General features: G+C 36.6%; 2 protein-coding genes across 3 annotated transcripts in view; one reads left to right on the top strand and one right to left on the bottom strand.

Moving 5' to 3' along the window:
- LOC110454930 (isoleucine--tRNA ligase, mitochondrial-like) overlaps nucleotides 1-8,216 on the bottom strand; it is a 16,777-nt gene extending 8,561 nt beyond the window's left edge. The window contains exons 1-11 of one of the 2 annotated variants that reach the window (XM_021504746.1): nucleotides 7,952-8,216; nucleotides 6,705-6,827; nucleotides 5,250-5,409; nucleotides 4,785-4,936; nucleotides 4,267-4,316; nucleotides 2,801-2,913; nucleotides 2,119-2,209; nucleotides 1,729-1,844; nucleotides 1,173-1,339; nucleotides 820-910; nucleotides 83-228 (exon numbers count right to left, since the gene is read on the bottom strand). In XM_021504746.1, the coding sequence (XP_021360421.1) occupies nucleotides 83-228; nucleotides 820-910; nucleotides 1,173-1,339; nucleotides 1,729-1,844; nucleotides 2,119-2,209; nucleotides 2,801-2,913; nucleotides 4,267-4,316; nucleotides 4,785-4,936; nucleotides 5,250-5,409; nucleotides 6,705-6,827; nucleotides 7,952-8,125 (1,383 nt within the window). In that variant the 5' untranslated portion in view covers nucleotides 8,126-8,216. Of the gene's footprint in view, nucleotides 1-82; nucleotides 229-819; nucleotides 911-1,172; nucleotides 1,340-1,728; nucleotides 1,845-2,118; nucleotides 2,210-2,800; nucleotides 2,914-4,152; nucleotides 4,199-4,266; nucleotides 4,317-4,784; nucleotides 4,937-5,249; nucleotides 5,410-6,704; nucleotides 6,828-7,951 lie in introns of those variants that run through there. The other variant, XM_021504747.1, reaches the window with a different exon arrangement.
- A 191-nt stretch (nucleotides 8,217-8,407) lies between these two features.
- Nucleotides 8,408-15,806, top strand: part of LOC110454936 (integral membrane protein GPR137B-like) — a 12,937-nt gene continuing 5,538 nt past the window's right edge. The window contains exons 1-6 of the mRNA XM_021504753.1: nucleotides 8,408-8,984; nucleotides 11,455-11,498; nucleotides 12,468-12,702; nucleotides 14,390-14,539; nucleotides 14,874-15,002; nucleotides 15,572-15,684. Coding sequence (XP_021360428.1) covers nucleotides 8,505-8,984; nucleotides 11,455-11,498; nucleotides 12,468-12,702; nucleotides 14,390-14,539; nucleotides 14,874-15,002; nucleotides 15,572-15,684 — 1,151 coding nt within the window. The 5' untranslated portion in view covers nucleotides 8,408-8,504. The remainder of the gene's footprint in view (nucleotides 8,985-11,454; nucleotides 11,499-12,467; nucleotides 12,703-14,389; nucleotides 14,540-14,873; nucleotides 15,003-15,571; nucleotides 15,685-15,806) is intronic.

A 15,806-nucleotide genomic window follows, 5' to 3' on the forward strand; every position in this document is an offset into this window, starting at 1 on the left:
CCCCCCCCCCCCCCCCCCCAACACTTGTTGTTTAACTAGCCTTATTGATGCTACACTTGTCGCAACGAGAATAAGGACTTACAACAGCTCTTTCCTTAATCTTGTTGGTGTTGATGAACCACTGTTTACTGGCCCGGATGATGACGGGACGTTTAGTCCGCCAATCGTACGGGTAGCTGTGCTGATAGGGAGACTGATGGATAACACTCTCCTTCAGTAACTCCATCACTGTCAAAAGTAAAATCAACAACATCAAATCTCAATCTAACAGGTCACTTATGTTCAGAGAAAAGTTCTGGTCCTGAAATTCTAGATAAAAAAAAACCAGGATTGTGACTGAATGATTATATCCTAAACTACCTGATTTGTTATAATCTAAAAAACAATCACCCTGGTACATCATCCCAGTATACTGCCAACATTCATTCTGCACCATGCGAGTGGTTTGAGGGGGATGGTAGTACATGAAGTTGATCCTTATGAACCAAAAAGTGATAGCATATTATCAACAAGGCTGAGTATTACAAGCAACACCTAGACCTGACCTCCAGACAAAATTCAGCGTCAAAAATGAAAAAAGGGTCATAACTCTGTATATAATACGGCATAAGACTCCATTATAGCATGCAACAGTCTTCTATCCAAAGAAGTAGACCCATACAATTTCTGATGTAGTACAGTTTAACAGAATATATAAGGAAAGGACTAGAAACACTTGTGACAGTGACACACAGATGAAAAACAGATTGATGAACAGAGTGCACTTATAGTACAGAGTGAGGACATCACTAGCGATCACACTAGTATAGAATATCTTACCTGCACTGTCAGCATCCTTTCCCACCACTTTCCCCTGCAGTGTGGGACCAGCCTCTTCAGTGTACACACCGTCTTCATCCACAATACTTCTCTGAATAAATCAAAATGGATGTACTGCTCATAAAACTTCATTAATGTCAATAATGTACAGATATAAATGTATTTCCATCATGTGTCAACATGTTGTAAAATATCCTTAAAAGCCTGTTGGCATGATGATGGTGATGCTAGTATTGAAAATATTTGAGCAAAATTTAAAACAAGTTAATTCCAACTATTGGCACCTTTCTTCCAAAAGAGTATTGACAGACAGATAAAAGAAATATCGGGTTTTATAACTGTTCCTTCCTTACTATCTTGATATCGTTGTTAATGGCAACTTTAAAGTCATCATGGCCATGACAAGGGGCAGTGTGCACAAAGCCAGTCCCTTTTCCTGATACAACGTGATTGGCTGGAAGGAATGGCAGGACCTCTCTGGTCAGGGGGTGATTATACTCAGCTCCCTTGAGCAAACTTCCTAAAAAAACAATACAACAGACTTTTTCTTAAAAGAATCCTCCTTTCATACCTGTCGATGACACCTGCAGAATAACAAAAATATGGAGAAAAGAGGAGACTGTTCGTTTTGATTCAAGATTTAAGTTTTTCTAGATAATAGGGACATACTGTATATTGGGATCTTTTTGTTGCAGTAAAACTTTCGCCCTTTTCTCCCTCCCTTATGAGAGCGAATTTATCATTACAGGGACTATTAGTACCCAACATACAATGTATAGGAATTACATGTGAAGGGTGAAACAAACACTAGGCGAAGACGGAATTTATAGGCAAAGCGTGAATATTTGACTGGGGCAGAAGTTTCCCTGTATACCGTAGTACAATCATAAGCCAGACTACCCAACTAACCTTTGACCTCGTCTATCACTGTCAGTGATTTACTTAACAGGTTAACAAATTTCTCCACAAATACTTTCTCACAAATGAACACATCCTCATTGCTACGATCCTCCAGAACACAGTACCTGAAGCAGAAAGGAAAACAACTTTTATAATCACTCCAGAAAGACATGATTTAATAAACTCACTAATACATACTCTTAATTATTATTTCATGGCACTTTCTTGACTATTGATTATTTTTTCAAATGCATTGTTTATTAAGTACTTTTATTGTTTTCTGAGATGTCTCGGAGAGAGTAATAATATTATGTCGAAGATTCATTAGCAATTTCTGCAAAGTGAGTCCATGAGACAAATATAATCGGCAGCATGTGAAACTATTATACATATACTCACGTCAAATTGTTACTGTAACAAATTGCTTGATTGACAGGTAATGTCCACGGAGTTGTCGTCCATATCACAGCATATACATTCTTGTCTGTCACTGGCAATAAAATAGTAAGTTATCCTAGAAATGGAGGTAGTTTTGATTTCATGATAATACTTATGTAATGTAATGAATAAATAGGATGACACTTATTCTATCACTGTCTGATCACTGCAACAACATCACAAAGATGTATACATTGACCTTCACTTAGAGCTATTCCAGATGTGAATATGGGTGGGTGGGGGTGGGGGATGGCTAGAGAGGCACTTAATATTGATTATGATTTTAATGTATTATGGGAAATGGGTTTTAAAATATTCCTAAACCTCAGTACCTCTATATTGGACCCAAGGAAAAACGTGTGGTGGGGGTCACGATAAGTAAAACAAGTATGTCTTCCCCAGTAGCAGTTACTAAATTTTCATGGGTATTAATTTTTTGAAATTTTTCTTCAAATACTTTTCTTTTTTAGGATCAATGAGTTAACTAAAGCAATATTAACAACCCTTCAAAGTGCCTGATGGCAAATGTAAACACCATAAGTTACGTAACATAAAACCTTATTTAATCTCACAAAGTCAAAAACATTTGGTTGTCAAATAAAACATGTAATTAAGAGTTATAAAACTGTTCCATGTACCTTACCTCTGTGAGTATTGAGAGAGGTTAGAGATGATGGGATAATGGGAAACTTGAGGTATACTGCTTGACTGACATGACACGGGTCATACTCCAGCTCAGCCTCGGCTAGAGCAGTTCTGTCAGATAAAAAAAAATAAAAAATTATATATCCTTAACCACTTGCTTTATATTTGAACAATGAACATATTTTTTAAACAAAATTAACCTAACAAAAGGGTAACTATTTCACAAAGTAACTAGAGAGTCAGTTTAAACAACACAGTAACAAGAGAGTCAGTTAAAAACAGAGTAATAAAACAAAAAAGACAATTCTTATTTTAAAAAATACTCACCTGAATAAAGCATGGATTTAAAGCCTTCTTGAGATACATAAGCAAAGTCAGTTTGGTAAATGTAAGTGAAAAAGCAAGGCAGTAATTATCCATAAAACAATAATGTTGTAACCAAGCCATGCAGCTACTGAGCTGAAAAATATGTCTCATCATAACAAGAGGCCCATGGGCCTTAACGGTCACCTGAGTCCTACAGTATTTATTTTTGTTGTTGAAATATGAAGTGGAGATAATTATGTCAATCATCCCTACCTATTTGAGTAAAAAATAGTTAAGCATAACGTTAAGTTAAGTTTGTCATGACCATGAGTCGATCATTCCTAGACCGAGTTTCAATTAAATCAGCCCAGTAGAACTTGACTTTTAAGTTTGAAATAGCTTTTCAAAATGGTGGTCCATGGCGGCCGTATTGGATTTCTGATCGACCCGAAAAATAACAACACTTTGTCAGGACTATGAGTTGATCATTCACACAAAGTTTCAGTTAAAATAGCCTAGTAGAACTTGACTCTAAGTTTGAAATAGTTTTTCAAAATGGCGGCCGTAGCGTCCATATTTGATTTCTGATGGACTGGAAAATAACAACACTTGGTCAGGGAGATATCAGTAACATTCCCATGAAGTTTCAATGAAATCCCTTTGACAGTATTTCAGCTTAAGTTGAAAATGTAAAATATTAACGGATGTCGCAGGACGACGGATGAAGATGGAAAGCAATAGGTCACTTGAGCTAAAGCTAAGGTGACCTTAAAAAAGGACCAATGATTGGGATCAATAGACTGCTATGTTACATACCTAGAAGATGGGGACCAATAGACTGCTATGTTACATAACTAGAAGATGGGGACTAATAGATTGCTTTGATACATACCCAGAAGATTGGGATCAATAGACTGCTATGATACATACCTAGAAGATGGGGACCAATAGACTGCTATGTTACATACCTAGAAGATGGGCACCCATAGACTACTATGTTACATACCTAGACGATTTGAACCATTAGACTTCTATGTTACATACCTAGAAGATGGGGACCAATAGACTGGCATGTTACATACCTAGAAGATGGGGACCAATAGACTGTTATGTTACATACCTAGACGATTTGAACCAATAGACTGCTATGTTACATACCTAGAAGATGGGGACCAATAGACTGGCATGAAATCCTCATACACCAAACCCTGTAAAAAGTAATGTTAACAGTCATTACAGCATTTCAAAAAATATATTCGTAAATTATTAAAATAAAATGTTCTACTTTTCAAATGCAAGAACCATATTGAAAGATAGAACAATTGACTTACTGTACAATACAAAAGATCAAAAACTACCATACCAGGTATGACTAGTAGAACTACATCCTACAGTTAATTAGTGGCTAATACATATGGATGGCGAGATGGCTTGTATAATCAGGAGTTTTTATTCTTGAAAATAAACTCATGCTACACAAAAATGACAATACATGTCAATGCCTAAAAACCATGTACCTTTAACCAGTAGTAAACTCTGTGCTACAGTTTTACCATCAAGCAAAATAGCAGCAGGTCAGAATTCTTTGTGATATTTCATTGTTTCAATCATTGTGTCAAATAGGTCCAACTCCCAGGCCTGACCATCCTGGTCAGTTGTGTGGTAACATGTCTCACCTTCTCATACAGTGTGTAGAATAGATCCAACTCTCTAGCCTGAAAGTCTCGGTCAGTTGTTTGGTAACAGGACTTCTTCCAGTCAGCCATGATACCCCAACTTTGGAATGCTTTACTCTGCACTGCTATGGATTCCTCAGCCACCTTTTTAGCTGAAATTTAAAATTTTCATGAGCAATATTTTCTTATATACATTCAATTCCATCTTACCTTTCTATCCAGTGCTTTTGAACACAGATTGTCCTTTTTATCCTTGCATGATGGAAAATTTATCATTACTTCAAATAGATAGGTCCAGGGCTTACTACATGTGATATTTCAAATGTAAATGGCAAAATCAACACTGGACCAATATGGAATTTTAACAATGAATGAGGTCTGTTTGATTCAACAAAAGTTTCCAAGTATAGAGTATCTAACGGTCATTTCAATAATAAAAATACACCTACTACAGAAATTGCTAACCTTTTTTCCGAATTTCCAAAGGAGCCATTTTCTTATGAGTGCCATCTTTGCCTTTTAATGCTTTCAGTTCTATTGGTAGTCCATGACAATCCCAACCAGGTACATAATGTACTTTGTAGCCCTTCAGCAGCTTGTACCTATTGGTGATGTCCTTCAGAATCTATTGTTTGTAAATAAAAGTTATAATTTTTACAGAACATACTTTACACAAATACATGTTATATTGCCTTTATGACCTATTGTAATTTGTATACAAAAACATACTATATCTATGGGTATGGCTAATAGTAGGTACTATTTTAATGATTAACTTTACTAGTTTTAAAATTTCCAAATTCACATGTACATCTCATCTAGAGGTGTAAGCTTCACTGATCTTATGCATTGTCAATTTGCTTTATATCATGTCTCAAAATATTCATTCGATATAAATTCACAATTTGTTTTGTACTTGTGCAATAAGTAAGATTAATTCCGTCTTTGCGTATTGCAGAGTTATCTTCTCTTGAGAGCAGGTATTGATTGTTACGTCATTGGTTCGTGTGAGTAAATTACGTCGTTTTCTCAAAAATTGATGACGTTACTCTCAGAAACAAATGACGTAACAATCAATACCTGCTCTCAAGAGAAGATAACTCTGCAATACGCAAGGACGGAATACACTCAACGAAGTCAATGCAGAAGATAGTGACCATGTGCGTACAACCTTCAATTTTTATGCTCATGTAGTGGATAAAATACCACTATTTGTGAATATTTTCAACACTTGATAATGGTTATAATAAAATGCAGTCAAAAACCTTGTTATATTGCCACCATTTGTCAAGATAATTTTTTGCATTATAATGGGGTTTGGTGATAAATTAAGGAAAACATATAAAAAAAATCTGAAGGAAAAAATGAAAAAGGGACCTTGAAATATGTTGGCAGAAAAGGAGGTAGCAAATGAAAAAATGAAAAAGGGATCTTGAAATATGTTGGCAGAAAAGGAGGTAGCAAATGAAATGCTGGGCATTTTATTGAACTGTTATCTGCACTTGACATTCAGGTATAGTGCACACAAACAAAAACTCACTGNACGACGACGGACGAAAACGGATAGCAATAGGTCACTTGAGCTAAAGCTCAGGTGCCCTAAAAAGTCAGATTTGTCAGATTTGCTGAATATATTTTATTTAGATACTACATAAGTTATTCATTATATGCTGGATTTATGTACCAGGTATATATTGTCCCACTGTTTTCATCACAATGTACAAGACAAATATCTTTAACTCAATAATTACATGTATATCATACTGACAAACAACAAGCAGCATTATCTCCCCTGAATATAAAATACTCAACAAACAAGACTTTTCAATGTTTCAGAGAAAGTTGGAATACATTTTCATTCTGAGCCTTGATGAGATAGAAATCTTTACCAGGTATTTGTAAAACTCTTTTTATACTAACCTTATTCAAAGCATGGCCAACATGAGGTTTTCCATTTGCATAAGGTGGACCATCATGCAGGACAAACTCCTTTTCCCTATCTTGGGCTCTCTGCCATTCATACAGCTTATTAAAACCACATACCTGCAACATATAAAAATACTGATTTGTTGAACCTGCAACACAGAAAAATACATGAGTCAAACTGTATACACTGTATATATATGTACTGTATGAATGTATGTCTCCAGCACTGAATTTAGTTTTTGATTGAGAAAACATTGCATACCTTTCATAGGTTTTATCAAATATTGATACTTTCTTGTAGAAATATACACACAATAATTGATAACCCTATGCTCTGTTAGCCTAAGATTACACCTTGACACAGTTTTTACAAAACAGTACAGAATCTTTCACAATTATGGTTCTTTCCTGGAAATAGAATGATTCAATCTAAATTTGGCTCATTTGGTTTAATTCAATATTCTACTGGAGGAAGCTTTTCACTTTACTACTAATGGTGGTGACTTTTGTCTACATATGCTGTCAGCTGGAGAACAGGGCCGCGTTCATTTATCGCATCCAAACTGTTGTTCATTTATGAAATAAGGTTGGACCTAGAAATATGATGCGAACATAGACAAAACTTTTCAAGAGTGCAAAGTGCATAAACATTTGCAAGTCTGCCAGAATTTGCAACCGAAAATGTTCCAAGTTGCCAAAGCATGGTAAGCTTTACTGTTTTATGCAGGGTCATTCTTCATCCACAAATATATGATTTTTGTATCGCCTATCTGCTTTTATACAATAACTGTTTTATGTTTTATACATAATTGAGGTCCCTGAAGCAATGTATCCCCTTGTGATGGTTAAGTTCCGCTCAGATGACATCGTTGTAAGTTAACTAGTAGTTTATGGTGAAGTTTAGTTAAGCTTCAGCAAGATTCAACTCACTGACGAATGGTTACAGGTCTATCAAAATTGATCATCATAAGTTAGACATTCCACCACCTAAGTTTATCATTTAATTTGGTCACTGGAAATCAACTTTGCATAGAATGTGCTTAATTATCAGCTGTTTGTCATTTAGAAATTCGTTTCAATATCATTTCGAATTTGACATGTGCTTCATAAACAGAAAGTGAAAGTAGATATTGTGTCGGCAAGGGTAAAACTAAAACGCTATATATGTCAATTTACCTGTAAATTGTTAATTTTGATTTATTTCTTATCATGGTCACATATAAAAAAAATCTATAAACAACCTCTTGAATGAATTTTTCTCTCTTTACAGCCTTCCCGCTTTTAGAGGTTGCATCAAGATCACTTTTCGGGAGATTGAGCGTCTCTGAATACTTTTTACTGCTTGATTTACTTTTAAATCGAATGCAATTAGTAGTCGGAAATCTTTTCCCGTGTAGTCTCAATGAACTTAGCATTCTGAAACACTTTCTCTGCCAGGTGCTTGGAATATCTGCTTCCCCATCAAAAAGTTTCCATGGGCAATGACATGGACGCAGCCATTTTGCTTTCCCGCACTGAATAACATTTTGATTCATTTAGAAAGCATGTTTATATTTTACAACCGTTCTAGAATAAGAAATACAGTCGGCATTGACACATTTTGTTATGTTTTCCCAATCACTATTCAGATAAAAATTGTATTACAAAAAATAATTAATGCAAGGTCAAGGTCACTCTTGCCGATCATGTGATTAAATGTTTTGACTGAAAGGAGCTGTCAGACGAATGTCAGACGAGACAACTAGACCTCTACCATGCAGACGATGATAAACTGATTGCGGTCAGTTGATCGCTATGACAAGACAGGGACATTTTCCTTTAATATTCCCAGATGCCGTGTTTCAAAATATCCAAAATGGAATCGCCAAACGAATCACAAACCATGATTATGTCAAATCAGGAAGAATCACTCGGTCTGCCGATTCAATGGACGTTGATATTGATGCCTTTCCTACGTTGGAACCAGCCTTAACGCCCGTCACAGAATTATGGCTGACAATTCTGTACGTCTCATTGTACGGCCTGCTGTTTTTCATGGTGTATTTTCAATTATGGATGATCTGGTACTACCGACATAAGAGACTGAGTTACCAAACTGTTTTTCTGTTTCTCTGTTTGATATGGACAGGGTTGAGAACCACCTTATTCTCATTCTACTTCAGTGACTGTATTTTAGTCAACAATCTCCCACTGCCCTTTACATGGTTGCTGTATTGTTTCCCAGTTTGTTTACAGTTCACTACGCTGTGTCTCCTGGTGTTATTTTTTGCACAGGTAAGACTAAGAACACGGAAAAGAGCAAAATATACCATCTGATCAAGCCTGTTTGACCGTAGTAATAAGATAACATGCAGGTCCAGTACACTCTGCCGACTGATCATGAGCTATATAGCTGTAAAGACCTATAACAGCTCTATTGACCTATATCTGAAATAGGTCTTTTGAGCTATTTTCATGTGATTTTCTTTTTAAGGAAAACAAAGCAAAGTCGCTTTTAAAAGAATATGTTATCCTTCGGTTGATAACACAAGACATTAAATATAAGCATTCTTTTTAAAAAATAATGATGTGAAAAAAATCGAAAACTTAACATTATGAAAAATGAAAATAAACATCTAAATGTACGCTTCTTGTAGTCAACATTACCATAAATCTTATAGTTTTATGCGACTTTGCTTTAATTTAATGAAAATTGAAATCTGAGAAAATATAGCTCAATACAGCTCTAATTTATAGGTGAATATAGCTATATAGGTCTTTATAGCTAAGACCTGACATGTGCTCTCAAAAAGAAAATATGTGATGCATATACAGTACTACTTGAGGCGTTTGGATTTTTCTTATGCTTATGTAATAGGGGGAGGTCCGGAGAGGGTTTGCATCTGTTGTCACTCCGTTAAATTTGTTTCGTGATCGTATAGTTTTTGGTAATGGTAACGAGTCGACAACTTTCCCTGCAGTCCATTCTAGACCTCGCCTCTTTCGTCGGGTTGATTCAATAACTCAACAAGGTGTTTCAAAATACAAGTAACTGTTTATTAACAAGACGAAATCATGAATATGAATAACAAGTTTAACAAATACAAAGCATAGCATTAGTGCCAAACAATGACAACTAATGTTAAGAAACCCAATCCCTATGTATGTAGAGTAATGGCCTATCCTACCTAACAGTACTACCAGTAGACTACGACCGCGTGCTCCTAGCTCCCTATAGATCTACAGCTAACCACCTGTGCATGTATCGATGCCTAAGCCCGAAGCCCCTGACTATCCCTACATACATGTACTGTAGTTCCTATAGCACTCTATTTATTCCAGGAACAAGGTTACAATAACCTCATGTAGTCCTAGCTACGATTGGTACTGTTAGCAGCACCTCGGCGCATGTTTTGCACTGTTAACAGCGCATGAGGCGGTAATGTTCTCCTCACCAGCAGAAGTGGGTCGGCTCACCGACCCTGTCAAGACCCTGATCCCCGCCCGGACTCACTGTTTTATACCCCCTGCTCCCCCCACCAAATAGCCTCGAAGATGAGTGACCAACTGTTAATCTCGAACCCAGCCTCACCATCTAAAAGCATGTGAGCGAGGAGCGGGAACCTATTCCTGTTATTACTATCACCCACTTCCGGCCGTCTCAGAAGTGTGAACACACAGATTTCAGCACCGGTATCGTAGCAGCTGATCGCCAGGAATCCTAGCCTAAACAATAAGCCCTACCCTAAATAAGGGTGAATAACACAGAAAGTAACAGATCTCTGTCTGTTAATCATAAACAATAATTATACTTAACAAAGTAATACAAATGTGAAAAGTAAACAACCTAACCTCCCACACTTACTCAAATAAAATGGTTTATAATTGGGGAACAGATTGTTCCACACTAAAACATAAATAATTCAGCCCCACCCCCAGATGATAAAGGTACTAGATTTGAGAAAGACTTTTATGAGTCCCAGACTGAGACAAGAATTAGAAATTTTGTAAGAGTCCCAAATTACATCATTTAATTAAAGATAGATAATGTGTCCCAGCCAAAAATATGTTGCAGTAAAACAGTATCGGGGTAAATAAAAGTGTTACAAAACAACATTAATCATGTCTAAAATGTAAGAGTTATAATGTAAGTATATCACAAAGTAACAGGTATTTGCCTAAATATACATAGTAGTTAAGAAGTGTCTGAAAAAACAGTAAGGAGTTCAATATTTTTTTATAGCCAAGTACAGGCTGCCTCCCCCAGAACAAAAAGTGTTTTATTTTCCCAAAATGAAAAAGAAAGTGTGGAATATCTTCTCAATTCAATAAAAATAGTACTATGTATTTTCCCAAATCACAAAAGAGCTGTAACTGGTAAATGTCACAAAACAAAAGCAGTTTTGTAATAAAGTAACAGTACATGCAGGTTATAAATATCTAAAAACAGCAGTAATGTTTAAGTCATAACACAATAATGATTATGTCACCTGCAGAAATGGAAGAGATATGTATTTGAACTATTCCTACCTATTTTATATTGTGTTGTTCCCTACTGTAGGCTATACTGTCATGTATAATAGTACTAACTAACTGAAATAGTTGCCATAGATTGTGCTTTGCATAGATCTTCAAATTGATGAACTGAGAAATTATACTTAAAAAATACAGTAACAAATCTGTTGTATCTAATGTAATGTATTTTCCCCATAAGAGATATATATGTCTTTATGTCTTACATTACATGCATCAATGTTCTTTCCAGGTCGTGTTTAAAGCCAAAGCCAAGTATGAACCTAGTCAGTATAAGTAAGTAGATTGTAACCAATTAAGTATCCACACATAACAAGTGTTTAAATCTATTGTTAGGTGATCAGCACCAGCTAGTAAAGGGAGGAATTTGTGTCAGTATGTTAGGCAAAAACTTACATTTGTGACTTGTTAATATTTGAACAATTACAGGGTACATGCATGTACTCATTAGGTATTTAGAAAATGTGCAACACTGGTGATGATGATTTATGTCCAGTCTTGTGAGTTATTTCTTGTTTATAACCTTTGGACTTTAGTGAGTATTACTGGAGAATTAGCTCACAGTAATAAATATAAATAATAGACTATCATTAGGTATTGACTGTTTTATTTCTTCCATAACATGGAAATAAAATAAAAAAATCACTGAAAATATAAAAATTAAACAGAAGACTTTCATGCCCAAGGGTGTTAGATGGAGAAATTCAAAGGGATCCAAGTCGTTTTAAAATTGGGTAAAACTGCAGGCTTACCTGTTGGGAATTTTATCCAACTTAGAAATGCAGGGGTTAGGGTTTTCATATCCTGCACTCCAATTGCAAGGCATATAATATTTTCATCTCATTCAATTTGCTAGAGTTAGGTCAGAAACCATGAAAAGGAGTTTTTACTGGCTACCATTTTGAAAATATGAACTTTTTCCCTGAGCTTTTTATACTGAATATAAAAATAAATTGGTAAGCAACATTAGCGTATACTCCTTTTCAACAAACCTTTGCACAAAGAATTTCATCCATTCTTTCTGCTTTACATTGTAAATACATTATTTTAGTTTTCAATTTCATCATGTCTGCATTCCCACATCACTGCATCAGAATATATTCAATTTTAAAATAAAATGTATTATGCCATTATTATTCTATTACGATGTCATTTATGGGGTGTAAGATAGCAATTTCCTTTACCTTTTTTCTTGTGCTGGATATAAATTACATTCTGATTTTATTAACAATTAAAACATTTCAGAAGACCTCTACGCATTGCCATTGCACTTGCTATCCTCATTTTCTTCATCACCAACCTGACGGCTGCCATTGTGGTGGACCACCAGTCTATAAAGTACCACTCTGTACCTATATCTGTGATAATAGTGAGAGTGTCAATCAATGACAGTTTATTTGTGATGTCTGCCACCGCCCTGTCTGTTTGTATCTACAAGATGAGTCGTATGGCCTCGGCACATGTAGTTCTAGAAGCAAAGGTATGTGATAGCATGCATTGTTCATGTTTCCTTGTAACCCAGACAGGCTTATCTGAGTAATCTCACACGTACCCAACTCTATGTGTATAATTTGTCTACCAGGGGATGGGCGTATACAGTAAGGTTAGCCAGTGATTTGTCTACCAGGGGATGGGTGTATACAGTAAGGTTAGCCAGTGATTGTCTACCAGGGGATGGGGGTATACAGTAAGGTTAGCCAGGGATTGTCTACCATGGGTGGGTGTATACAGAAATGATAGCAAATGTTTTTCTACCTTTGAAAGGCTTTACACTGTAAGGATATCCAATGATTGCGTATCTAAGGATGACTGTATACAGTTAGGATAGCCAGTGGTTGTCTACCAGGGGATGGGTGTATACAGTAAGGTTAGCCAGTGATTGTCCACCAGGGGATGGGCATATACAGTAAGGTTAGCCCCTGTGATTGTCTACCAGGGGATGGGGGTACACAGTAAGGTTAGCCAGTGGTTGTCTACCGGGGGATGGGTGTATACAGTCAGGTTAGCCAGTGATTGTCTCCCAGGGGATGGGTGTATACAGCAAGGTTAGCCAGTGATTTCTCTACCAGGGGATGGGTGTATACATTAAGGTTAGCCAGTGATTGTCTCCCAGGGGATGGGTGTATACATTAAGGTTAGCCAGTGATTGTCTACCAGGGGATTGGTGTATACAGTAAGGTTAGCCAGTGATTTGTCTACCAGGGAATGGGTGTATGCAGTAAGGTTAGCCAGTGGTTGTCTACCAGGGGATGGGTGTATACAGTAAGGTTAGCCAGTGATTTATCTACCAGGGGATGGGTGTATACAGTAAGGTTAGCCAGTGATTGTCTACCAGGGGTGGGTGTATACAGAAATGATAGCAAATGTTTTTCTACCTTTGAATGGCTTTACACTGTAAGGATATCCAATGATTGCGTATCTAAGGATGGCTGTATACAGTTAGGATAGCCAGTGGTTGTCTACCAGGGGATTGGTGTATACAGTAAGGTTAGCCAGTGATTGTCTACCAGGGGATGGGTGTAATACAGTAAGGTTAGCCAGTGATTGTCTACCAGGGGATGGGTGTAATACAGTAAGGTTAGCCAGTGATTGTCTACCAGGGGATGGGTGTAATACAGTAAGGTTAGCCAGTGATTGTCTACCAGGGGATGGGTGTAATACAGTAAGGTTAGCCAGTGATTGTCTACCAGGGGATGGGTGTAATACAGTAAGGTTAGCCAGTGATTGTCTACCAGGGGATGGGCGTATACAGTAAGGTTAGCCACTGTGATTGTCTACCAGGGGATGGGCGTATACAGTAAGGTTAGCCACTGTGATTGTCTACCAGGGGATGGGTGTAATACAGTAAGGTTAGCCAGTGATTGTCTACCAGGGGATGAGTGTATGCAGTAAGGTAAGCCAGTGATTGTCTACCAGGGGATGAGTGTATGCAGTAAGGTAAGCCAGTGATTGTCTACCAGTGGATGGGTGTATCATAAGCACTAGACATGATTTTTTTTTATTAAAATATAAAATATTTTCCTCTATTTGTATAACATGTTTTTTTGTGACATCAGTAAATAACACCAATTTCATTATTTCAATTATTTTTTTGAAGTACTGGAATAGGGACTTGTTAAACGCAAGTATATTATGATCACAGTTTTAGACAAGTGTTCTATTTTCAGGGAACAACACTGTGCCAGGCAATGGCCACCTCCATTGTGATAATTCTGTTGTTCACATCACGTGCTGTGTACAATATTATAGCCTTGCTGCCCTATACCAAGGAAAAGATGCCCTCGTTTGGTTACAACTGGGTCAATGTCTCGGATCAGGTCAGTCTGCTTCTGGGTTAAAGTTGACTGTAGTATAGAGTGTCTGGTCTTGCATTTCACCGATAGAAATGATCAAAACCAGTACATAAATATTTCTGTGGCCTATTGACTTTTGAAAGTGAAAATATCCAGTATTTTTGATCGGCTCACATTGATATTTTAACTGGAATTCCCCAGATGATGTCACTCCCTGTAAATAACTGAAATTCTTTTAATGATGATATCAGCAAGTACGATATCCTTTTTATCTCTTATTAAAATAAACATATGTGTCTTTGAATATATAAGTTTCTGCATCAGCTTATAGCTTTATTAAATACAATTTATTTTTCAGGCCGACATCATCGACCTTGACGGGGGTTATGCTTATGTATCGTTTGGAATTGTGCTGTTTGTTTGGGAGTTTCTGCCTACTCTCATCATTGTAGTGTTTTTCCGTGTCAAAAAACCTCCTGCAGATTCAGTAAGTAATATTTGTCTTTATAACATGGCATATACACAATGTTTCCAAGTCTTTGTTTAAAACTTTATGTCAAGAGTGTTTTAAAAAGTTCAGTCAGAGAAAGTGACTTATAAGATTTATTGTAAGGTTATAGCACCTTTTATCTTTCATTTTTTTCCAGCATTTGGTTCAGCTCACCGGTGAAATTTATTGTGTTAAATGTTTTGAATTAAGGAATATTGATTACAATACAATGGAGCGATAATAATCCAGCCACCTTCATTCCCAGCTACAATGTAAAGTGGCTGGATTGAGGGACAGTTAGTTAGATTACTCGGGGACATTTTGTACACAGTGCAGTCTGTCCTTTACAACACTCAATGGATAGTTGGGCAGTTAGATTAGTCGTGACTAGATTAACTAAGTTTGAATGTATGTAAACATGTAAAAATGAACCATTTTAACAGTTGTATTACATCATAATACAGAATACCTAGAAAAATATTTATTCTAACAAACGTTTAGTTTTGTTATGTCGGCTTTTGGATATTTTTATTGTTGATGAAACGATGATTCACAATTTGTTTCAGGCATTAAGTGACATGGCAGCACAGCACCAGAACAGTCGATCTTACTTCTTTGACAATCCTAGACGCTATGATAGCGATGACGATCTCACACGGAGTGCTCACTCCAGGGCCAGGTACGTTATCAGTTCCACTTCATCTGTATACCACACTGTCACACCTATATTATGTCACATTTATTGTTTCACCGGTATACCACACTGTCACACCTATATTATGTCACCTTTATTGTTTCACC

The sequence above is a fragment of the Mizuhopecten yessoensis genome, unplaced genomic scaffold (assembly GCF_002113885.1).
Source record: "Mizuhopecten yessoensis strain PY_sf001 unplaced genomic scaffold, ASM211388v2 scaffold8111, whole genome shotgun sequence".
Lineage (NCBI taxonomy): Eukaryota > Metazoa > Mollusca > Bivalvia > Pectinida > Pectinidae > Mizuhopecten > Mizuhopecten yessoensis.